The 25,497-nt window shown below is 45.7% G+C and overlaps 1 protein-coding gene across 1 annotated transcript in view; it reads right to left on the bottom strand.

Annotated features, from left to right (window-relative positions):
- Nucleotides 1-24,409, bottom strand: part of LOC311328662 (NLR family CARD domain-containing protein 3-like) — a gene marked incomplete at its 3' end in the record, with an annotated part of 53,522 nt that extends 29,113 nt beyond the window's left edge. Inside the window, exons 1-3 of the mRNA XM_084462608.1 lie at nt 22,564-24,409; nt 11,524-11,697; nt 8,931-9,104 (exon numbers count right to left, since the gene is read on the bottom strand). Of these exons, the coding sequence (XP_084318734.1) occupies nt 8,931-9,104; nt 11,524-11,697; nt 22,564-24,284 (2,069 nt within the window). The 5' untranslated portion in view covers nt 24,285-24,409. The remainder of the gene's footprint in view (nt 1-8,930; nt 9,105-11,523; nt 11,698-22,563) is intronic.
- Between the last annotated feature and the right edge of the window lie 1,088 nt (nt 24,410-25,497).

Below are 25,497 nucleotides of genomic sequence, written 5' to 3'. Positions count from 1 at the left end.
CCACATTTATATATATAAACCGTAATTCATCAAGAAAGTATCAACAAATAACACATAACCACACACTGAGATTTCACTCCTAGTTTACAATGAATGATGAAGTGAATGATCTGAGGTAAGCCTGTATGCTAAAGGCAAGAGACTCTACAAGCCACCATGCTGATGTGGGATACTGTATTTTGACACAAATGAGCTAGTGTGAATGTATCTGTTAATCAATAGGCTAGGCCTAAAAGACAACCGCAAAGCACTTAAATGTCAATTTGACTCAATCGCTATTAGCCTATATAACGAGTATACTCACTATCATTGTGATTATGAACACTTGGATTAACAATGGCCTATTATCATCGGGGGACCTCATTTCAATGTTGCCAAGCATACAAAGACATTAAATATACAATGAATAAATACTGTAGCACTATAATGCGGTAGTCTATGCTATGAATTTGATCAGAGCTGCTCTTAGCGGGACTGGCTCAGAAGAAATGCATTTAGCCTACAGCTTGACCGACATTCACTGGATGGCTGACCATAGTAGACAGTCAAATAACGTATTAAACAAGCTAAGACTAACGTTTAAAGAAGTAGGCTACCCTACGAAAAGAAGGTATTACAGTATGTTATTTTATTGCCATGCAGGCATGGGTTCTATAACAATTCAACTAAATGTAGGCTACTTTGTTCCTATAGGAACGGGAAATCAGCAATACTTGAAAATGGAATACAAATGCACTTGTTTAAATTAATTCCAATATACCTGGCTGAGTTCATGGTTTACAACCATTCGTCTCTTACCTGTACCTAGATAAATAAATAATAAGGTGAACAGTAGCCTAGTAATAATAGGCTACTGTATAATATAGTTATCCCAGCAGCGCAGATAGAGATTAGGTCAAGGTCAAGGTCAACTTTATTTATAAAGCATGTTTAAAATCAACCGAAGTTGCACCAAAGTGCTGTACAATATATAAAATAAACTAAAACAAAAAACAGAATAAAGTGCACATAATCACAGAACAATAAAAGGACAGGACACAAAACAGGACAGGGGATGTAGGCTATCAGGCCTCAAAAGCCAGTGAAAACAAGTGCGTTTTAAGCTGAGACTTAAAGAGCCCTAGGTTCTGTGCGTGTCTAATGTGTGGAGGGAGGCTGTTCCAGAGCTTTGGGCCAGCCACCGCAAAAGCTCGGTCACCCTTGGTCTTAAGTCTCGATCTAGGGACTATTAAAAGAGTCTCGGAGGAGGACCTCAGGGTTCTAGAAGTCGCACAAACTTGAATCAGTTCAGCCAGATAGTGGGGGGCCAAACCATGTAGAGCCTTAAAAATAAACATTAAGATTTTAAAATCAATCCTGAAGCGAACAGTAAGCCAGTGGAGGGAGGCCAGCACCGATGTGATGTGGTCCCGCTTCTTGGTTCCAGTCAGGAGGCGTGCAGCAGCATTCTGGACCAATTGCAGGCGCCTCAGTGACCGCTGGTCAAGGCCCACATACAAGGCATTACAGTAGTCCAATCTTGAAGAAATAAAAGCATGGATGACTGTCTCCAGGTCCTTAAGAGAGAAGTACGGTTTCAGTTTGGATAAGAGCCTCAGCTGGAAAAAAGAGCCTTTAACCACAGAGCCAATTTGTCGCTCAAAATTAAAACCAGTATCAAAAGTGACACCAAGACTTTTAATAAAAGAGCGATTCTTGGCAGCGAGGGGCCCTAGGTTGCTAACATGGCTGTCTTTATGACCAAACAAAATAACCCCGGTCTTCCCATCATTCAGACTAAGGAAGTTTAAGTCCATCCAGGTCTTGATGTCATTTAGCGCAGATGTTACAGGCTTAAAGGAATCCTTACAGTTCAATTTCAGGGGGAGGTACAGTTGGACATCGTCAGCATAACAGTGGAAAGACACATTGTGTTTCCGTAGAATGGAACCCAGGGGCAGCATATATAAAGAAAATAATAAAGGGCCTAAGATGGATCCTTGGGGGACACCGCAGGTGAGGGGGGCCACACTAGAGGAGAACTCACCCAGCTGGACAGAGAAGCTCCTATCAGTAAGGTAAGACTGTAGGAACATGAGAGCAGCACATTTAATGCCAGCACACTGTTCAAGGCGGGTAAGAAGGGTCTTGTGATCCACAGTGTCAAAGGCCACGGTCAGATCTAGTGTAACCAGGATAGCAGCACACCCAGAGTCGACAGTAAGAATAATATCATTAAAAATCCTTAAGAGAGCCGTTTCAGTGCTATGAGCAATTCTAAAACCAGACTGGAACTTCTCATACACATCATTCATCGCTAAAAAAGAGTGCAACTGAATGGAAACAATCTTTTCCAGTACTTTGGACAAAAAAGGCAGTTTAGAGATGGGCCTAAAATTAGAGAGAACATTTGGGTCAAGACTAGGCTTTTTCATTAGTGGCTGCACTATAGCATGTTTAAAGGAGGCTGGAAAGACTCCAAAACTAAAACATGCATGGACCAGAGTAAGAATAAAAGAGCCCACTGAATCAAACGCATCTTTAAAAAGGCGAGAGGGAACACTGTCGGAGGGGCAGTTTGTAGGCCGCAGCTCGTGGACAACGTCAGACAGTGATGTCAGGGATATGAGTTTAAACTCATTGAGACTAGCTGGGCACGAGGATGAGGCAGAGGGATCAGGGGCAGCAATGGGGGGCGCGGACCGAAGAGACACGATTTTCTCAGCAAAGTAATTAAGAAAATCATTACAGAGAGCAGATGACGGTACAACCGGGGCAGTATCCCGAGGGTTGACGAGAGAGTCCAGAGTGTCAAAGAGAACCTTGGGTCTCCCAATGTTATTGGAGACAAGGTTGGAAATGTACCCGGTTTTTGCAGCCTTCACAGCTCTCTGAAACTCCATTACACAGTCCTGCAGAATCCCGAACGAGACATGTAGCTTGTCCTTTTTCCACTTTCTCTCAGCACGCCTACAAGTGCGTCTGAGCGCACGGATAGTCAGTAATCCACGGTTCAGAGCGTGTCTTGGGACTTCTACTCCTCAAGGGGGCGACAGAGTCCAGTATAGAGGTGCAAGTGGAACTAAACAGCGCCACGAGCTCGTCCACACTGAGCGCACCAAGGCCATCCACATTCGCGAGGGTAGAGCCATCGACAGCTGCCGAGAAAAGCGCTGAGATGTCTGAGTTTATCACTCGAACACGGCGCACAGGAGCACGTGAGGGGGCAACAGCGCATGGGACAACAGCAGTGAATAGAACAGGCATGTGATCAGAAATACAGGCGTTTCAAATTTCATTTACACAGACAGTAAGGCCATGCGATAACACCAGGTCCAGCGTGTGGCCTTTATTATGCGTCGGTCCCGAGACCCACTGAGTGAGGCTGAAGGAATCAGTCAGAGCCAGGAAGTCTTTGGCCAGAGGACTGGATTCACAGCAGACATGGATGTTTATATCACCCGAAATCATAACATGATCATAATCCACCATGGTTCCAGACAGAAAACTCTCAAACTCCTGGATAAAATCCTTGTTGTATTTAGGTGGGCGATATACAATCGCACACAGCAGAGGGGGAGACGCGTTGAGTTCAAAGAGTTGCAGCTCAAAGCTCGAGTAAATGACAGATGGAATCTGCCGACAATGAAAGCTGGACTTGAAAACACACGCAAGCCCACCACCTTTCCCAGTGGTCCGAGGGGTGCTGAGATACGTACAGTCGGGAGGGAGGAGTTCGGAGAATGGTATAGACTCACCAACGTGTAACCAAGTCTCGGTCAGGAACATAAAATCAAGCCCACGGGAAGTGAACAAGTCATTTAGTTGGAACGTCTTATTCGCCAATGACCTGGCATTAATCAAAGCCATGGACAAGATCAAGTTTGGAGTCAGACTGGTCGCAGCCAATCTTACTGGGCGCAGGTTATTGGGGACAACCCCATCAGCACGGGCTCTCCCCTGCCCGGACAGCGGTCCTGTTGTTCGGCTACACCAGCCAGAGGCAGCCGGCCCAGCGCGGTCATCAGCGGGCCAGGCCGCACCGTCAGTCCGAGGGCATTCAGGCTGTGCACGTCAATCCGCACCCATGGCCTCTTGATCTGCAGCGATCGCCTGACAGTAGAGGAATAACAATATCCCCCACGCATGAGTCGCGGATTATCCAGACAAGACGACGACAGGAGAGCCTTGACTTTCACCAGAACACCACTCCGCTTTCCCCGTCTCCTCCGGCGTTTGATCCGGGGAGAGGCACCAGGTGACCGGCGCAGGTAAGCAGGAATATCTGCTAACAGGGGGGGGGCATTCTGATCTCGCATGTCAGCTCTAAAAAACATTTGCATCGAATCAGAAACTCGGATGCTTTGTAAAGTTTGACGATCGTAGGCAAATAGAGCCGAAACATCCCGACAGCAAACATTTAAAAACAGAGCAATGACAAACACAAAACTGAGTAGACGCGGCCGACGGCATGCCAAACATACTGGCGCCATTTTGGTACGTCACACACACAGATTACAATTAGAGCTTGGATTCTAGATTACTTTAAAAGCAGAGAATGCGCACCAGACATGGAAGACAAACAGGGATGGAAATGTATTTGTTGATGACTGTTGGCGTTGGTTGAATCCTCCCCTCCCCCCAGCTCAAGTGTATTTGAATATAAACAGCATTGGGAAGGGGGAAGGGCAGTCCAGTTCCTCCTGTGGCTGTCTAGCTCGCTAGCTACGGTCAAGCTGTAGGATAAATGCATTTCTTCTGAGCCAGTCCAGCTAAGCTCTGAGCAACTCTGACATGATCAAATTCATCACATTCCTGGATTAAACAGCTCCAGTAGAGATATTCTACTATAACCAGAGGGCATTACAATATCATTCAAAACTAGATCTATTGACAGCATGACCTGTTAGTCTCCGGCTACCCCCCCCTCGTCCGCTGTGTGCTCACGGAGTCTTGGTGCACGACCCTCTCTCTCTCCAAACTCATCGATTATGTTGAGTCGCTGCGCTCCCCATGCAGTCTGCCACATAATTAGGGGTAGGATCAGTAGGCTACATCCTCTCCCCCTGTCTGTAAAGCATATTGTGTTGTCTTTGTATATGAAATGAGCTATAACGATTTAATTGATCTGACTAATAATCAGTTATTGCAGTGGTATTGAAGTAGGCAGAAACTTCACCTTTGTGTTGTTTTCCATATACTCAGTTTAGGCCACAGTAAACTCTGATAACCTTTTGCCTAGGCCATACACAGTCTGAGGGCAGAGAAGGTCAAGGAAGGTCCTCTGCTGACCAGTTCTTCTGTAAGAGTAAACAGCAGCTGCTAGAACTGGGTAATCAGACATCGGAGACATCTAGAATGTCCGGTCCCCTAGCAACGGTCTAATCTTGACCTGGCTGATCGACAAAAGACTAGATCACTGTACCATTGCAGCCTATCACCATAATCTGAGATGTCACATGACGCCCCCCTGGTAGAGTGTATTTAAGAACCACCGGGCTGCTTAGCCGAGGGCAGCTTAGTTTAGCTTCTTAGCCTCCTAGCCTTGTAACCTGTTAACATGCTAGCTTGCTAGCCCCTTAAGCCGCTCAACAGCTGTACCATAATACTGCATTTTTCATGCTACATTCTTCTCTAATTTACTGGCTTCTACTTCCACTTCTCCTTCGACAACAACTCGATATTGTAACAATTGGCATAACAATGTAATAATTGTACTCAGCCTAGTTATTGTATCTGGGCTATTGTTTTGTAACACTATATGCTTATTGATTAATAAACCCACGTGATTCATGGCTTCAGGTAATCCAACTGTCTGTTAAGATCTGTATACATAGGATATACATCAGTATTCTGCTCGATTCCTTTATATGACCACAACGGACAGATGTTGAACCCAGAACAGTAAGGTTATTAGCAAACATTTTCATCAGCAATCAGTACATTAACAAAGTGTGTTTGCATTGGATAAACACATTGTCAGACGAATAAAGTCTAGAAAAGGGTAACTTCACTCCTGAGTCTTCTGTGATAGTAGCTTTGCTTTCTGTATAATTAACTGCTAACTGTGACAAAGATGACATTTATTCTACAAACAAACACTGCTACACTAGTGGTGAAAAGGAGGAATGTCAGCTGTATTGTCTTCCTCTCTCAGACTGAATTATAAACAGACTGACTCATTCTGGAGCTAGGAGAGAGAGGAGAGACAGAGAGAGGAGGAGAAGAGAGAGAGAGAGAGGAGGAGCAGAGAAGAGGAGAGAGAGAGGAGGAATAGAGAGAAGAGGAGAGAGAGAGAGAGGAGGAGCAGAGAGAAGAGAGAGAGAGAGGAGGGACAGAGAAGAGGAGAGAGAGAGGAGGGACAGAGAGAAGAGGAGAGAGAGAAGAGGAGAGATAAGAGGAGGAACAGAGAGGAGAGGAGAGAGAGGAGGAACAGATAGAAGAGGAGAGAGATAGAGGAGGAGAGAGAGAGAGGAGGAGAGAGAGAGGAGGAACAGAGAAGAGGAGAGAGAGGAGGAACAGAGAGAAGAGGAGAGAGAGGAGGAACAGAGACTTTGACTTTTGATGCTCTTTAATGAGACATCCTTACAAAACACTAAACATCCCCCCCACACACCCACACACAGTAGCACAGAACGGCATCAGCTCACCATCAAACATCAAGCCCATCTGCCCCCACCGTACAAATTGCCACCCCCAGACCCCACACCCTCTCAAACTCAGCCACATTGTTATTGATCACAAAATAGGTGTATTCTACCCTAAGAAGCAGAGACCCTCCCCCTAACCACCTGGACTGGGTCCGTGGCCCCGCCCCTCTCACCTTATTCCTCCCTGTAATCCAAATGGACAACTTAGCTCACCCAAACACAACATTGAGCTAAACACACTTTGCCCTCCTCCTGCACGTGTACTGTGGGCCCAAAACAAACAGTTCCTTAGAAAACACAAACCCCAACCTCACACATGAGGGCTGTAACAGCACAAACAGAGGAACAAGACAAACAGAAAACACATGAACCACCGTCTCCACCTCACCACAGTATGGGCCCCCCTCCCCCACCCCGGGGTCAAGCCCGGCCAGAAAGCGCTCGGTCATCAGGGCCCTGTGCACCACTCTCCACTGCAAGTCCCCTGTCCTTTTAGGGATGGGGGGCTTATACAGCACCCGCCACCTGAACCTCACACTGCTCCCCCCACCTAGAACCCCCTGCCACTGGTGGAACCCAACCCCCTGCAAGACCCCGACGTTCCTCGCCTTCACACATGCCTCATACAGAGCCCTCCCCCTCACCTGTCTGAGGTCACCAGGGTCATACAGAGCCCTCCCCCTCACCTGTCTGAGGTCACCAGGGTCATACAGAGCCCTCCCCCTCACCTGTCTGAGGTCACCAGGGTCATACAGAGCCCTCCCCCTCACCTGTCTGAGGTCACCAGGGTCATACAGAGCCCTCCCCCTCACCTGTCTGAGGTCACCAGGGTCATACAGAGCCCTCCCCCTCACCTGTCTGAGGTCACCAGGGTCATACAGAGCCCTCCCCCTCACCTGTCTAAGGTCACACACACACACACACATTTAAATACACTGGCACTAAACACCAAACACCAGGTTAGAAATCTAGGTGTCATAGTCGACTCTGATCTGAACTTTGAATCTCATGTCAATAACATAACTAGTGTATCTTTCTATCATTTAAGAAACATGGCAAAAGTGCAATCCTTCCTTTCAAAGGCCGACACTGAAAGACTTATGCATGCATTTATAACCAGCAGACTGGACTATTGCAATGCCCTCTTTTGTGGCCTACCAAAGAAAACCATCAATCGCCTGCAAATTATACAAAACGCCGCGGCACGAGTCCTTACAAAATCCAGACGGAGGGCTCACATCACACCCGTCCTGAAGGCTCTGCATTGGCTACCCGTCAGCTTCAGAATAGACTTCAAGATTCTTCTACTGGTTTATAAATCACTCCACAACCGTCCTCCAAAATATATGACTGACATGCTTATTAGATAAACACCAGCAAGATCCCTGCTGTATGGGTTATGTTCATGTTGTTATATTGAATGTGAGCTTCTATGCTGCTGTATGGGTTATGTTCATGTTGTTATATTGAATGTGAGCTCCTATGCTGCTGTATGGGTTATGTTCATGTTGTTATATTGCCTCAGAATGTATTCATTCTCATCATGATCTGTGTTTCAGGTGACCATCTCATGTGACACACAGGAGTCGATACGTTCAGTTACAACCACTGCTACTTCAGCAGGTTACATTGTGGAGGTGGAGGACGTGAGCCTGTCTTCTGTGGTGTTCTGAGAGGTCCAACACCTGGGTGTCCCAAGTCAGTGATAGCTTCAGATTAGTCAAAGCATACTAGAGAAGTTATGTCCTCTGTTTGAACCGTGCTGATGTTGTTGATTTAGTTCACACTAAAGAGTACATTTTGATGCCACTTATCAGTATTTGAGCAGTTTGTGGGTTACTGTGCAATCTGTATGAGTGTGTGTATGTGCTTGTCTTTGGTGCATAGAGGCGAACCCAAATGGGCCCCCTAAATATATGCGGCCCCCCAAAAACCAAAATGAACAGGTGTAACTGCCTCTAAACTTCAGCCCCTGATGCTTTTCCCTCAACCCCTAATGATTTGGGATCCTAGCAGCGCCCCTGTTTTGTACCTAATCCACATTTGTATTTAGTCTTGATTGTGTCTTTGTTCCTTCAATAAAGGACCCACCCACCACCTACAGTCTGTATATGTCTGTATGTATGCTTTGAGATGATAGTCCCTATTTTGTCAACTCTACTGTATGTACTGTAGTCCAAAGATAATTTCTCAACTTGAATGTTGATGCTCAAAACATCCCTCTTCAAGGACAGAGATGTACAATTACTTAGACATTTAAATCCCATCATTTAACATTTGAATATGCTCAGGGATACAGACCTTAGTTTCTCCAGTTTGCAGTGTGGACTCCCCAGTCCAGCAGAGAGCAGCTTCACTCCTGAATCCTGCAGGTCATTGTTACTCAGGTCTAACTCTCTCAGGTGGGAGGGGTTTGAGCTGAGAGATGAGGCCAGCACTTCACATGAGGCTTCCTTGAGGTCACATCCAGAGAGTCTGAAATTACAAAGTAAACATGTATGACTTTTTGTTCCTTAATGACATGTTAATCTTAATGATATGATTTGTATAATATACACATTAATATACACATGTAATGTAGCCTAAGGCTTAATAAAGGGTACCCAGCTTTCAATAACTCGTAGGCTACCTCATGTCTGGACAGTGACCTACAACATTCCTAGCCTTCAAACCAATACGCCAACCTCAAGAGGAGAAGCTTCTCAAATGTTTAATTTGATAGCCTACAGTATACAGCATGTTCTATTTTGATATGGGGGAAATGAACACATACAGCTAAAAATACAGGTTTTAATCTCAATGTTGATGTACAGGCCTAGAAGATGACAGAACAGTCAGCTCTCAGCCCGCTGCATGCTGTAGGCTACATGGACCAATACAGAATATAGTCACTACTGATCACTTTTCAATCATGTGTAGGAGCCTACATGAAATGAATAGTGAAATTAAAGTCCTATGTTGCAAAAAAGGACATTTTTAACTTGTGGCCATCCACAATGATATGAATCCATAACTGACGCAGCTTCTAGGTGATGTGTCCGTTGGTAGCATATGATTTAGAGAAATCAGGAGTAGGCTAGTTTGGGCTAGTTTGCTGCACCACGACAGAGGTGACTGCATTTGCACCTTTTCCTGAATAATAACGAGGAATGAGGGTAGGAAAAATACCTGTTTCCATGGCATTTGTGCTTTCAGAATAACTGATTCAGGTTCACACCTTATGGGCCTCTATACATAGATTACACTTGACCAGTCCTTGATCTTGAGGAGGGAGAAATAGTGTTGGTGTTTCCATGGCAGAGAGCTCCCGTTGTCAGAGCCATAGACAGAACTGCCAGCCGTGTAGGCGAGGGATTGTTGATGCATTGCGCACGGGTACTTTCTAAAGTGTTACTCCTCACTGGATGTATGTATGGTGCAATGTGAGGAGGTGGAAACATGCCAAGCGCTGAGGTAGCAGTTTTTAAAAGTTATAGGGGGGTCAGCTCCAGCTGGTTCTGACCAGTTAAAGACCGACAATCTATTTTAGAAGATCAGAGAATAGATGGGAGTAAGAATGCCTCACTGACTAAAACTCATTACACATAACATATAGGGGAGACACACAGAGCTCAGTAAAGAGCATTGGAGCACGGGAGAACACGAGAGCACTGAGAAACTACCACACAGCTCTCCCAGAGCACGGGAGAACACGAGAGCACTGAGAAACTACCACACAGCTCTCCCAGAGCATTCTGACTAAAGGCGTAACTTCACTCTTCACTTCAGCCTTCTGACAAACACTGCTACACTAGTGGTGAAAAGGAGGCATGTCAGCTATATTGTCTTCCTCTCTCAGACTGAATTATAAACAGACTGACTCATTCTGGAGCTAGGAGAGAGAGTGCTGCTGCATCTAATATGTTTAAGTCATGAGCAGGTTTTTAATTCCTCTAATGCAGGCATTCCCAAACTGTGAGGCGGACCTCCCCCAGGGGGCCCCAGAGAAAGTCAGGGGAGGCGCGGAGGGATGGTTAGAAAAAAAAGAAGGAAAAACATGTTATTTATTTTTGAAATGTCTATGGTTTTTATGAATGAAATGTGATTTTAAAGGTCAGAAGATTGAAATAAATAATGGGAGAGACACTATAATATTATACTAAATGTGTGGATAGTGCAGAGAGAGCCTCCCCCCGCAGGCATGAATATATTGTGCGAAAACGTCATAACGTTAACTAGCAGCAGGTGCCACCGAGCTAACTTAGCTGTGTAACGTTATGGGCTAGCTGACGCTGCCTTGCAAAATGGACACATTTGGGGGGTTGGGGGGGCGTGGGTGGGTCACTGTTTTCAGAGGGGAGGCCCACATTGATGGGAGTTTGGGAACCCATGCTCTAATGAATACTCAGCATCCAATCAGCGTCCTGATTGGCTGGACACTATGGACCTGAGTCAGCTCGGAGGGTGCTAAGGCTCTTTGGACAGGACATGTACATTTACCAACATGCTTTAGCCTTCTTACTACTTGATACTTCATCATGTACACCTGGGCATGTTTTACACATCTAGGCATGCTAAGGAGTCAACTTTTATACACTTTGTTTATTTGCACTCTTGTGTATTGGGATTTTGTGTATATTTTGTACCCAATGTACATTTGTATTTAGTCTTGATTGTGTCTTTGCTCCTTCAATAAAGGACCCACCCACCACCTACAGTCTGTATATGTCTGTATGTAAGCTTTGAGATGATAGTCCCTATTTTGTCAACTCTACTGTATGTACTGTAGTCCAAAGATAATTTCTCAACTTGAATGTTGATGCTCAAAACATCCCTCTTCAAGGACAGAGATGTACAATTACTTAGACATTTAAATCCCATCATTTAACATTTGAATATGCTCAGGGATACAGACCTTAGTTTCTCCAGTTTGCAGTGTGGACTCCCCAGTCCAGCAGAGAGCAGACTCACTCCTGAATCCTGCAGGTCATTGTTACTCAGGTCTAACTCTCTCAGGTGGGAGGGGTTTGAGCTGAGAGATGAGGCCAGCACTTCACATGAGGCTTCCTTGAGCACATATCCAGAGAGTCTGAAATTACAAAGTAAACATGTATGACTTTTCGTTCCTTAATGACATGTTAATCTTAATGATATGATTTGTATAATATACACATTAATATACACATTTCATATGTAGCCTAAGGCTTAATAAAGGGTACCCAGCTTTCAAAAACTCGTAGGCTACCTCATGTCTGGCCAGTGACCTACAACATTCCTAGCCTTCAAACCAATACGCCAACCTCAAGAGGAGAAGCATCTCAAACTTTTAATTTGATAGCCTACAGTATACAGCATGTTATATTTTGATATGGGGGAAATGAACACATACAGCTCAGCCTGCTGCATGCTGTAGGCTACATGGACCAATACAGAATATAGTCACTACTGATCACTTTTCAATCATGTGTAGGAGCCCAAATAAAATTATTAGTGAAATGAAAGTCCTTTGTTGCAAAAAAGGGCATTTTTAACTTGTGGCCATCCACAATGATATGAATCGATAACTGACGCAGCTTCTAGGTGATGTGTCCGTTGGTAGCATACGATTTAGAGAAATCAGGAGTAGGCTAGTTTAGGCTAGTTTGCTGCACCACGACAGAGGTGACTGCATTTGCACCTTTTCCTGAATGATAACAAGGAATGACGGTAGGAAAAATACCTGTTTCCATGGCATTTGTGCTTTCAGAATAACTGATTCAGGTTCACACCTTATGGGCCTCTATACATAGATTACACTTGACCAGTATTTAGTCCTTGATCTTGAGGAGGGAGAAATAGTGTCGGTGTTTCCATGGCAGAGAGCTCCCGTTGTCAGAGCCATAGACAGAGCTGCCAGCCGTGTAGGCGAGGGATTGTTGATGCATTGCGCACGGGTACTTTCTAACGTGTTACTCCTCACTGGATGTATGTATGGTGCAATGTGAGGAGGTGGAAACATGCCAAGCGCAGAGGTAGCAGTTTTTAAAAGTTATAGGGGGGTCAGCTCCAGCTGGTTCTGACCAGTTAAAGACCGGAAATCTATTTTAGAAGATCAGAGAATAGATGGGAGTAAGAATGCCTCACTGACTAAAACTCATTACACATAAAATATAGGGGAGACACACAGAGCTCAGTAAAGAGCATTCGTGCAGAGCGAGGTGCACGCGTGATCACACACAACAACAGAGCAGCAGAGCACGGGAGAACACGAGAGCACTGAGAAACTACCACACAGCTCTTCCAGAGCACGGGAGAACACTAGAGCACTGAGAAACTACCACACAGCTCTCCCAGAGCACGGGAGAACACGAGAGCACTGAGAAACTACCACACAGCTCTCCCTGAGCACGGGAGAACACGAGAGCACTGAGAAACTACCACACAGCTCTCCCAGAGCACGGGAGAACACGAGAGCACTGAGAAACTACCACACAGCTCTCCCAGAGCACGGGAGAACACGAGAGCACTGAGAAACTACCACACAGCTCTCCCAGAGCACGGGAGAACACGAGAGCACTGAGAAACTACCACACAGCTCTCCCAGAGCACGGGAGAACACGAGAGCACTGAGAAACTACCACACAGCTCTCCCAGAGCACGGGAGAACACGAGAGCACTGAGAAACTACCACACAGCTCTCCCAGAGCACGGGAGAACACGAGAGCACTGAGAAACTACCACACAGCTCTCCCAGAGCACGGGAGAACACGAGAGCACTGAGAAACTACCACACAGCTCTCCCAGAGCACGGGAGAACACGAGAGCACTGAGAAACTACCACACAGCTCTCCCAGAGCACGGGAGAACACGAGAGCACTGAGAAACTACCACACAGCTCTCCCAGAGCACGGGAGAACACGAGAGCACTGAGAAACTACCACACAGCTCTCCCAGAGCACGGGAGAACACGAGAGCACTGAGAAACTACCACACAGCTCTCCCAGAGCACGGGAGAACACGAGAGCACTGAGAAACTACCACACAGCTCTCCCAGAGCACGGGAGAACACGAGAGCACTGAGAAACTACCACACAGCTCTCCCAGAGCACGGGAGAACACGAGAGCACTGAGAAACTACCACACAGCTCTCCCAGAGCACGGGAGAACACGAGAGCACTGAGAAACTACCACACAGCTCTCCCAGAGCACGGGAGAACACGAGAGCACTGAGAAACTACCACACAGCTCTCCCAGAGCACGGGAGAACACGAGAGCACTGAGAAACTACCACACAGCTCTCCCAGAGCACGGGAGAACACGAGAGCACTGAGAAACTACCACACAGCTCTCCCAGATGCTGACACGGTGAAGTCCACATAGTGTCAGCTAACAAGATAAGCGCTGCTTTAGACAGGGAGTAAACATTCAAGCTGTGTAGGCAACTCAACCAAAAAACCTTGGATGATAACAGAACTTAAATGAGCATTGTGTGGGGCTCATCAGTAGCTGGGATATATTTTGAGTCTGATACTTCTATATATTTGTTCTTTCTTCCCTCCTCTGACTAAAGGTAAATAACTGTGGGCCTGACAGAGCGGAGCGAGGCATTCAGAGAACATAAAAGGACGAAGGGCCTCAGTCTGTTGTCAGCGGGCTAGACGTGTTTTCAGCTCTCCTGGTGGACGGCATTAATGACACACTGACCGATAGCATTCCTATATGATAGCATTCCTATATGACAGCATTCCTATATGATAGCATTCCTATATGACAGCATTCCTATATGATAGCATTCCTATATGATAGCATTCCTATATGATAGCATTCCTATATGATAGCATTCATATATGACATCATTCCTATATGATAGCATTCCTATATGATAGCATTCCTATATGACATCATTCCTATATGATAGCATTCCTATATGACAGCATTCCTATATGACAGCATTCCTATATGATAGCATTCCTATATGAAAGCATTCCTTTATGACAGCATTCCTATATGATAGCATTCCTATATGATAGCATTCCTATATGATAGCATTCCTATATGATAGCATTCATATATGACATAATTCCTATATGACAGCATTCCTATATGACATCATTCCTATATGACAGCATTCCTATATGATAGCATTCCTTTATGACAGCATTCCTATATGACATTATTCCTATATGACAGCAATCCTATATGACAGCATTCCTATATGATAGCATTCCTATAATAGCATTCCTATATGATAGCATTCCTATATGATAGCATTCCTATATGATATCATTCCTATATGACATCATTCCTATATGACAGCATTCCTATATGATAGCATTCCTATATGATAGCATTCCTATATGATAGCATTCCTATATGACAGCATTCCTATATGATAGCATTCCTATATGATATCATTCCTATATGACATCATTCCTATATGATAGCATTCCTATATGATAGCATTCCTATATGACAGCATTCCTATATGATAGCATTCCTATATGACAGCATTCCTATATGATAGCATTCCTTTATGACAGCATTCCTATATAGAGAAGAGAACTAAGATGGCCACCGCCAAGATGGCCGCTGCCATGCAGCGTCGGTGTGATGTGGGAGCGTTTGCCCGCATTAAACCTGTGATTTACCACACTAAGGATGGAGATACAATAGTTGAAGATGAACTGTTGAATTTTCTCCTGATAAAGTCGAGAACGCTCGACCAAGACAATATCATTAAGATAGTTAAGACCAGTTTCAGTTCCCAACGGATTGAAGCCTCCAAGGATGTTATGGCGGAGCTGTTCCCAGATAGCAAACGCTGGTCTTCTCACAGGGGAGAAAAGAAAGACGAAATCTACGTCAAAATGTGTTTGGCTGTTTTCAAGGAGAAAGGGGAACTTGGACCAAGATTTGTGTCCCATTTTTTAGATGAATTGCCTCCCGTTTCATTCAAACATGTTGATGTCTCTGCGTTACTTGGAAGAATGCAGCAGATTAATGCAGACATTGAACTCCTGAAGACTTCCCTCACCTCGCAGGCGACTGCATGTGAAAACCTGCTGGAGGTATCTGGCTCCCTTAACCAGCGACTGTTGGCGGTGGAGTACAGTGGAGAACCGGTAAAGGTGGAGAACAGTAAAGTTACTGGTGAAGGAGGTGATGTTTCCTCCATGGTGGCCCACCTGCCTGCGCCTACTACTCTGCAGCCTGCTGTGGAGGGTCCAGATCTGGTCAACGAGTCTGAACCGGGCTTGGCTACGGTGGAGGAGCCGGTGGTGAAACCGCGGGGACCTCCCCGCTCTGCCCGGAAAACCCCACTCCAGGGTCAGGGGTGGTCGACGTCTGGGGAGTCCCCGAGCGTGTCTCCAGCCCAGAGGAGTGAAACTGCCCCCGGGAAGTCAGATCCCCCTAGCTGGAGTAAAGTGGTGAGGGACGGTAGCAAACTAAAGTCAGTCCCAGTGAACTCTGCTCACCGTTATGCTGCAAATCCTCGCACAGCGAAATCTACAGCCAGGTATGTGCGGAAAAAGTCCAGCATTACTGGGACGGCGGAGATAACCAATGAGGAACTGTCTACGGTTAAAGCGAAGATGGTCAGGGTGTTCGCTACGAAATTTAAAGTGAACTTAGATGCTGACACTCTTCGTGTCTTCCTGCAAGGGAAGATGGACCGCGAGGTGAAGTGTACGAAAATCGCGACGCCATACAGCAGATTCAGCTCCTTCTGTGTTACTGCTGAATGGAACGACTGGAAGGAGATGTACGACCCTCAGTTTTGGCCAGTTGGGTCAGTCATCAGGCAGTACTTCGAGCCCCGCCGGCCCATTGGAGCGGCAGGGGGGGGGGGATCTACCTGAGAGAACCCCAGGGGAGATCCCTTGCCCACGGAGCGAGGGGCTGTTGGTCCCTGGTGCGGGGGTGTCTGCAGCGCCCTCTGACGCGACAATGGAGGAGACCGAGGCGACCACCAGCAGCCCTGACGGGAGTGCCACAGCCCCATAATGCGGGTTGTGTCCTACAACTCTCATGGCCTCCGGGTCGGTCACACAGCTCCCGACAAAGCTAGGCGGCTGGTTGTGGATACGCTGCTGGATGACTGTGACGTCTTATGTATACAGGAGAGCTGGATGGCCAAACAGGATTTGGATAAACTAAACACCCTGCACCCAGATTTCCATGGAGCGGGTGAATCCACAACGGATCTCAGTACGAGAATCGTCCGAGGTAGGATAGCTGGAGGAGTGGCGATTTTATGGAACATTAAGTATGACCCCATGGTTAAAGTTGTATGTTTAAATGTGGACTGGGCCATCGGGCTTGAGTTTAATTGCAATGGAAATAATTTTATTATTCTAAATATTTATACTCCATATGAATCCTATGATCATGTGGATGAATTTGTGAGTAGGCTTGCATTTGTACAATCCTTCATTGAGGATAACAATTTGTCATGCATCTATGTTTTGGGTGATTATAATGCAGACCTGACAGATAGTAATTCTCTATTTGCAAAACACATGCTAAGGTTCACAAATGACACTAACCTAGTAATATCAAGTAAAGTTCTCTTGCCTGACTCAAGTTTTAGCTATGTCAGTGAAGCATGGAATACTACGTCCTGGCTAGATCACATTGTATCCACTGTTGATGCTCATGCCTCATTAGAAAGTATGGAGATCTGTTATGGGTTGGCCACCTCTGACCACATCCCTATTGCCATGGTTTTAAATGTTGACAATGTACCCAAGTTGGTTAAGAATGAGGATGATGGTGAGGCTAAGATAGCGTGGGGTAAACTATCTAATGAGGATGTCCTCAAATACTGTTGCAGATCGGATGACCTACTGAGCAAATTGAATCTGCCTATGAATGCTATCTGTTGTACTAATGTAAACTGTGAGGACTCTTCCCACTGTGAACGTTTATGTGGTTTGTACTATGATACAGTGAAAGCTCTACATGAGGCTAGCAGGTCTTTATCCACTCATCCTAGGAAGGCCAAGAACATCAAGCCAGAGTGGAATAAATGTGTAGCTAGCCATCATGCTGAGGCCAACGAGGCCCATAGGGCCTGGGTAATGGCTGGTAGGCCCAGGCAGGGACCTGACCTTGAGCATAAAAAGAAAACTAATGCTAAATACAAATATGCACTGCGTTTTATAATCAAACAAGAGCAGGCCCTGAGTGCTCACTCCATGGCTGACAACTTGCTTAGTTGTAACATCACTGACTTCTGGAAAGAGGTAAAAACTATCAACAGGGCTAAAGCAGCGCTCCCATGTAATATAGAGGGTGTAACAGATGCAGTGGACATAGCTGACCTGTGGAGGCAGCACTATGCAGCTTTATTCAACTGTATTAAAAGTGAGCCTTATCATGTAGGCAAAATAGAAGATGAAACTATCTATTTTAACACCAATGAGGTTTTTAATGCCATAGGACAACTTACAGACAACAAAGCCAGTGGCCTGGACAACATTACAGAAGAGCACTTAAAGTTAGCTGGGCCCAGGTTGGCAGTGCTGCTGTCTATCTGCTTCACAGGGCTGATTACTCATGGCACATTGCCAGACTCCATGTTGTCGGTTATGCTTGTTCCAGTAATTAAAGACAAAGCTGGTAAAGTAGGTAGTATTGATAACTACAGACCCATAGCACTAGCCAGCATTCTGTCCAAAGTGCTTGAAAAACTGCTACTTGACAGGTTAAGTGTCTATATAACCACCACGGATAATCAATTCGGCTTTAAGCCCAGGCACTGTACTGACCTATGTATTTATGCTCTAAAGGAAGCGGTAGAGACATATAGAAGGCAGGGCTCTACTATGCTTATTGGTTTCATTGATGCATCCAAAGCCTTTGACCGCGTCCACTACTACAAGCTTTTTAACAAGCTTAAGCTTAGGGGTGTGCCTAGTATACTAGTACGCATCCTAGCTTACTGGTATGCAAACCAGCGGATGCAGGTAAAATGGGGGAGTATATTATCCACCCCCTTCAGTGTTGGTAATGGGGTCCGGCTGTCACGGCACCGCCGCGTCAGCCTCGTCCACTTCCTCAGCCCCCTGACCCCGGACCGATCCTCGGTTCTGACGCTGGTCCCCAGCCTGTCCCTGTCTCTCCAGTGCCGGACTCCGTTTCCCCCAGCACCTCCCAGAGCCTGCAGCGGGAACTGCGGGCACGTCTGCGGTCACAAGCCAGACACGCCCCCGATCCACACCTGCCGTGCGTCACCTTGATTGCCTCTCCTCCACACCTCAACGCACCTGGTCCTGATCAGCCTATCAACGCACCTGGTCCTGATCAGCCAATCACCAGCAGGATAAGAAGCCGGTCCACACAGCCCTCTGTGCCAGATCGTTGACCAACCAACCTAGTGGGTACACGTCTCTAGCTCCCTGCCTCGTCTGTTTTTGAACCTTGCCTTACCCTGTTCTCCCTGTCTTCCCAGTATCCAGTTCCTGCCTGACCCACGCCTGTACGATTACCCTGCTCCTGCCTGACCCACGCCTGTACGACAACCCTGCTCCTGCCTGACCATCGCCTGTACGACTACCACGTCCCCGCCTGACCCACGCCTGTCTATGGACCACGTTACTGCCTGCCTCTCCCCGGATCTCAATAAACGTGCCTACGGGCTTTCACCCCAATCGTGTCTGCTCTTGGGTCCTCCATCAAAACCCTAACACCGGCAGGGGGGGCTTTTATCCCCAGCCCTCTTCAATCTCTATATGGACGACCTGTCTAAGCAGCTGGGGGTGTGCAGGACAGGATGCATGATAGGTGAGACCCTGATCAACCATTTTATGTATGTGGATGACCTGGCCATTCTATCCCCCAGTAGCACTGGGTTTCAACAGTTGCTTAATATCTGCTCAGTCTATGGGGTTGATTTTGATGTTAAGTATAATGCCAAAAAGAGTATGGTACTGATATGTAGGACTAAGGAAGACCTGGACCTTGAGTTTCCTGTGTTTCATCTCTCAGGGCAAACCCTGTGTGTGTCCAATAGTACAAAATACCTGGGACACATTACCACTGACACAATGGAGGATGATGCTGATATGTACAGACAGAGGAGAATGCCCAAGCTAATATGCTGGTCAGAAAATGTCACTACTGTACTGTTGATGTTAAAGTGAACCTGTTTAGAGCTTACTGCACCCCTCTCTATACAGCTCCCCTCTGGGTGAACTATAAGAAGGAGAGCTTGCGCAAGCTGCAGGTAGCTTACAATGACTGCCTTAGGATTCTGCTGAAGAAACCCAGGAGTACCAGAGCCAGTGAGCTTTTTTGTAACCTTGGACTTATCACCTTCATGGCCCTGTTGAGGAACCTGACCTTCACATTTAAGCGCAGACTTGACCGCTCTCTGAATGACATCATTGAACTGATGACAGATCCTGGCCGTAGCTCTGTCAGGTACTTGTCTACCATCCGGGAACACTGGCATGAGTGCCTCTTTTAGCCTTTGTGCCTGTTATTTGCTTCTAATTGTAGAAGTGTGTGTCTAATTGTTTTTATATATATAAGGTACTGTCTTTACAATGTGGGCTACGAGCCTGTAATAAAGTTTATATATATGATAGCATTCCTATATTACAGCATTCCTATATAATAGCATTCCTATATGACAGCATTCCTATATGACAGCATTCCTTTATGGCAGCATTCCTATATGACAGCATTCCTATATGACAGCATTCCTATATAATAGCATTCCTATATGACAGCATTCCTATATGACAGCATTCCTTTATGGCAGCATTCCTATATGACAGCATTCCTATATGACAGCATTCCTTTATGACAGCATTCCTATATGACAGCATTCCTATATGATAGCAAGAGTTAAGGAGTTGTGTGAAGCAGACAAAGATTTCTAGCTGACGGCGAGAAAAGTATTCTGCCTAAAATATCATGCTGTAGAGCATAGGCAAGTACTCTTTATATGTATAGTAAATTGTGTTTGTAACTTAATTGTGGCTCATTCAGTCATAAATTCAGAATTGTAGTAAATATTGTAGATGGATGAGGGACAAAGCAGTTAAGATTAAATTATTTAAATGGGGTTTAGTAACACAGGGAACTGTTTTAGTAAGGGGTAAGAGGTTTTAGTAACACAGGGAACTGTTTTAGTAAGGGGTAAGGGGTTTTAGTAACACAGGGAACTGTTTTAGTAAGGGGTAAGGGGGTTTTAGTAACACAGGGAACTGTTTTAGTAAGGGGTAAGGGGTTTTAGTAACACAGGGAACTGTTTTAGTAAGGGGTAAGGGGTTTAGAAACACAGGGAACTGTTTTAGTAAGGGGTAAGGGGTTTTAGTAACACAGGGAACTGTTTTAGTAAGGGGTAAGGGGGTTTTAGTAACACAGGGAACTGTTTTAGTAAGGGGTAAGGGGTTTTAGTAACACAGGGAACTGTTTTAGTAAGGGGTAAGGGGTTTTAGTAACACAGGGAACTGTTTTAGTAAGGGGTAAGGGGTTTTAGTAACACAGGGAACTGTTTTAGTAAGGGGTAAGGGGTTTAGTAACACAGGGAACTGTTTAAGTAAGGGGTAAGGGGGTTTTAGTAACACAGGGAACTGTTTTAGTAAGGGGTAAGGGGGTTTTAGTAACTCAGGGAACTGTTTTAGTAAGGGGTAAGGGGGTTTTAGTAACACAGGGAACTGTTTTAGTAAGGGGTAAGGGGTTTTAGTAACACAGGGAACTGTTTTAGTAAGGGGTAAGGGGTTTAGTAACACAGGGAACTGTTTTAGTAAGGGGTAAGGGGGTTTTAGTAACACAGGGAACTGTTTTAGTAAGGGGTAAGGGGTTTTAGTAACTCAGGGAACTGTTTTAGTAAGGGGTAAGGGGTTTAAGTAACACAGGGAACTGTTTAGTAAGGGGTAAGGGGTTTTAGTAACTCAGGGAACTGTTTTAGTAAGGGGTAAGGGGTTTTAGTAACACAGGGAACTGTTTTAGTAAGGGGTAAGGGGTTTAGTAACACAGGGAACTGTTTTAGTAAGGGGTAAGGGGGTTTAGTAACACAGGGAACTGTTTTAGTAAGGGGTAAGAGGTTTTAGTAACACAGGGAACTGTTTTAGTAAGGGGTAAGGGGGTTTAGTAACACAGGGAACTGTTTTAGTAAGGGGTAAGGGGTTTTAGTAACACAGGCAACTGTTTTAGTAAGGGGTAAGGGGTTTAGTAACACAGGGAACTGTTTTAGTAAGGGGTAAGGGGGTTTAGTAACACAGGGAACTGTTTTAGTAAGGGGTTTTAGTAACACAGGGAACTGTTTTAGTAAGGGGTAAGGGGTTTTAGTAACACAGGGAACTGTTTTAGTAAGGGGTAAGGGGTTTTAGTAACACAGGGAACTGTTTTAGTAAGGGGTAAGGGGTTTTAGTAACACAGGGAATTGTTTTAGTAAGGGGTAAGGGGTTTTAGTAACACAGGGAACTGTTTTAGTAAGGGGTAAGGGGTTTTAGTAACACAGGGAACTGTTTTAGTAAGGGGTAAGGGGTTTTAGTAACACAGGGAACTGTTTTAGTAAGGGGTAAGGGGTTTTAGTAACACAGAGAACTGTTTTAGTAAGGGGTAAGGGGTTTTAGTAACAGGGAATAGTACCACATTTCTGGTTAGAGTGCACATACAGAGACAAGGAGGGCAGCTTTGAATTGTCCATTAAGCAGCTTTGAATTCAAAGCGGACAATTCAAAGGACAGATCAGGGACCAATTCAAAGGACAGATCTTTTCTGATCATTGCTTTCATTAAGTGTTTAGCACCTTACTCAGCACTGTGCATTCTGTATACTGTATTTTATATTCATTTGATTTTTTGTATTATTGTATTTTGTATCTATAATTGTATTTTTGTGTTTATAGTTTTATATCATGTTTTGTTTGGAGGGCTCCCTTCCAGAAGACACCTCTGGGTCAATGGGACAGACAAGGTTAAATAGATTGATCAAATTGTATAGAAAGATGAATACTTACATAGCCTTTCTGCAGACCTGCACAGCTGGGATCAGTCTCCTCCGCCCCTCCTGTGATGTGTTGTATTTGTTCAGGTCAAGCTCATCCAGAACCTCCTCTGAAATCTGCAGCATGTAGGCCAGCGCTGAGCACTGTATTGGACTCAGGGATTGGGTTGATGTCTTCTTCTGCATGTAAGCTTGGATGTCCTGCTGAACTGAATGGTCATTCATCTCCATCAAGCATTGGAAGAGATTGATGCACCTCTCTGGGGAGATGTTCTGCAATTCCTCCTCCTCCTCCTCCTCCCCCTCCTCCCCCATCTCCTTGAGGAATCTGCTTGTTTCCTGGATGCTCTCTGGACTCCTCTCAATCTGAGGCAGCAGGCCTCGTAAGAGTCTCTGATTGGACTCCAGAGAGAGGCCGTGGAGGAAGCGGACAAAAAGGTCCAGGTGTCCATTCTCACTCTGCAAAGCTTTGTGTACCGCCCCCCTCAGCAGCTCATTCAGAGACAGCTCCTCACTCCTCCTCCTCCACGGATCAGCATCAAGGAAGGGCTCCAGTGCCTCCATGTTCTTGGTTGCGTAACAATGGTAAATGTAGACAGCTGAGAAAAACTCCTGAATGCTCAGATGCACAAAGCAGTAGACTGCCCTCTGAAAAAGCACTGACTCTTCTTTGAAGATTGCTGTGCAAACTCCTGAGAACACTGCTGCCTCTTGGACATCGAGGCCACACTCTTTCAGGTCTTCTTCATAGAACATGAGGTTGCCCTTCTCCAGATGGTCAAACGCCAGCTTTGCCAGCTTCAGGAGAACTTCCCTGTCGGCCCTCAAGAGCTCCTCCTCGTCGGTCTTGATTTCCCCTTGATACTTCTGGTTCTTCAGCTTCATCTGAATGAGCAGGAAGTGTGTGTACATCTCAGTCAAGGTCTTGGGCATCTCTCCCTGCTTCTCTGTACTCAGCATGTGCTCAAGGACTGTGGAAGAAATCCAAGAGAAGACTGGTATGTGGCACATGATGTAGAGGCTCCTTGATGTCTTGATGTGTGAGATGATTCTTCTGGCCAGTTTCTCATCACTGATTCTCTTCATGAAGTACTCTTCCTTCTGTGCGTCATTGAACCCTCGTACCTCTGTCACCCGGTCAACACACTCAGAAGGGATCTGATTGGCTGCTGCAGGTCGGGAGGTTATCCAGAGGAGAGCAGAGGGGAGCAGATTCCCCTGGATGAGGTTGGTCAGCAGCACATCCACTGAGGTTGACTCTGTGACATGACAGCAGGTCTGGTTCTTTCTGAAGTCTAGGGGCAGTCTGCTCTCATCCAGACCATCAAAGATGAACGTGGCTTTAGAGACAGCAAGTTGCTCTGCATCTTCCATGTGTAGTTCTGGGTGGAAAACATTCAGCAGTTGGAGTAAACTGTACCGGACATGTCTAATCAAATTCAGCTCCCGGAAAGGAAGCACAAACATGACTTCCACATCTTGATTTGCCTTTCCTTCAGCCCAGTCTAAGATTGACTTCTGCACACAGACGGTTTTTCCAATACCAGGGACGCCCACAGTCAGCACAGTTCTGATGGGTCTCTCTTGACCAGGCAGGAGTGTGATGGGTCTCTCTTGACCAGACAGGGGTTTGATGGGTCTCTCTTGACCAGACAGGGGTGTGATGGGTCTCTCTTGACCAGGAAAGCGTTTGATGGGTCTCTCTTGACCAGGCCAGGGTTTGATGGGTCTCATTTGACCAGGCAGGGGTTTGAAGATGTCATTGTAGTTGATGGGTGTGTCATATGTGGTTTGTTTCCTGGATGCTCTCTCAAGTTGCCAAACCTCATGTTCATTATTAACCCCTTGACTCTGTCCCTCTGTGATGTAGAGCTCAGTGTAGATGCTGTTGAGGAGGGTTGCATTCCCTGTTTTTATGATTCCTTCAATCACATGTTCAAACCTCCTCTTCAAAGTGGCTTTATGATCCTCTACGGCTCTTTGGAGACCTCTAACAACTAAGGAGAGACAGGAAGTACAAGAAATTAGATTGACAGGAATACAAACATTCATAGCAAATATGACTACAAATATGACTACAGGCTTTGCGTTCCCCAGGGCTGAATGATGCTATAGACATGATTTATTTTCTATAGATCTTCTACCTTCAGGAATTTGGTAGTCCTCTCTTCTGCTTACAAGGGTTATTGATTATGATTATTATATATGTATTTTCTTATTTTCTTGGTGTCTCATTATGTGACTGTAACCTAGGACAAGTGATGTTGATTTTGTGTATTTTCCTGTTGTCCTTTTCTCTAGCCTAGGTATTGAGTCTCTTGTGTGTTGAACACATGTCAGTAATGTATATGTGACAAGGATGTCCTCCTGTGGGCAGCATGATTTATCCAGTTCCTAGCTACACAGCTGTCTAGAATTGTGATCACTGGCCGCACCCATGGGTGCAGCCTGCTTAGCCTATTAAGGCCTTCTACTGACTTTTGCTCTAGTTTGTAACTCGCCCTGATGAAGGCCCCATGGCCAAAACATGTTGGCTGTTTTATTTTATTCTGTTCTAAGATGAACTAGCCGATAATTAAAGTTTTTAATCAAGAAGAGTGCCTTGGACCTTTTGATGAATTCATGGCAAAGCTCTACAGATGGTGAGAGGATCTAAATCATGTTAGAGAGCAGATTACCAAGTGAATCTCTTACTTGTTTCATCACTTCTCTGAACGTACTGCTCTCTGGGTGGCTGCAGTACAGGTGGTGTTCTGGGTCTCTCTCTACACTGGGGGCAGGCGTGGTCTGCTGATGGACCAGGTGGTGTTCTGGGTCTCTCTCTGCACTGGGGGCAGGCGTGGTCTGCTGATGGACCAGGTGGTGTTCTGGGTCTCTCTCTACACTGGGGGCAGGCGTGGTCTGCTGATGGACCAGGTGGTGTTCTGGGTCTCTCTCTACACTGGGG

Source organism: Borostomias antarcticus (genome assembly GCF_949987555.1).
Source record: "Borostomias antarcticus genome assembly, contig: scaffold_172, whole genome shotgun sequence".
In the NCBI taxonomy this organism is placed as follows: Eukaryota; Metazoa; Chordata; class Actinopteri; order Stomiiformes; family Stomiidae; genus Borostomias; species Borostomias antarcticus.
The sequence above is the reverse complement of the archived record's forward strand: the minus strand, read 5'-3'. Positions and strand labels throughout refer to the sequence as shown.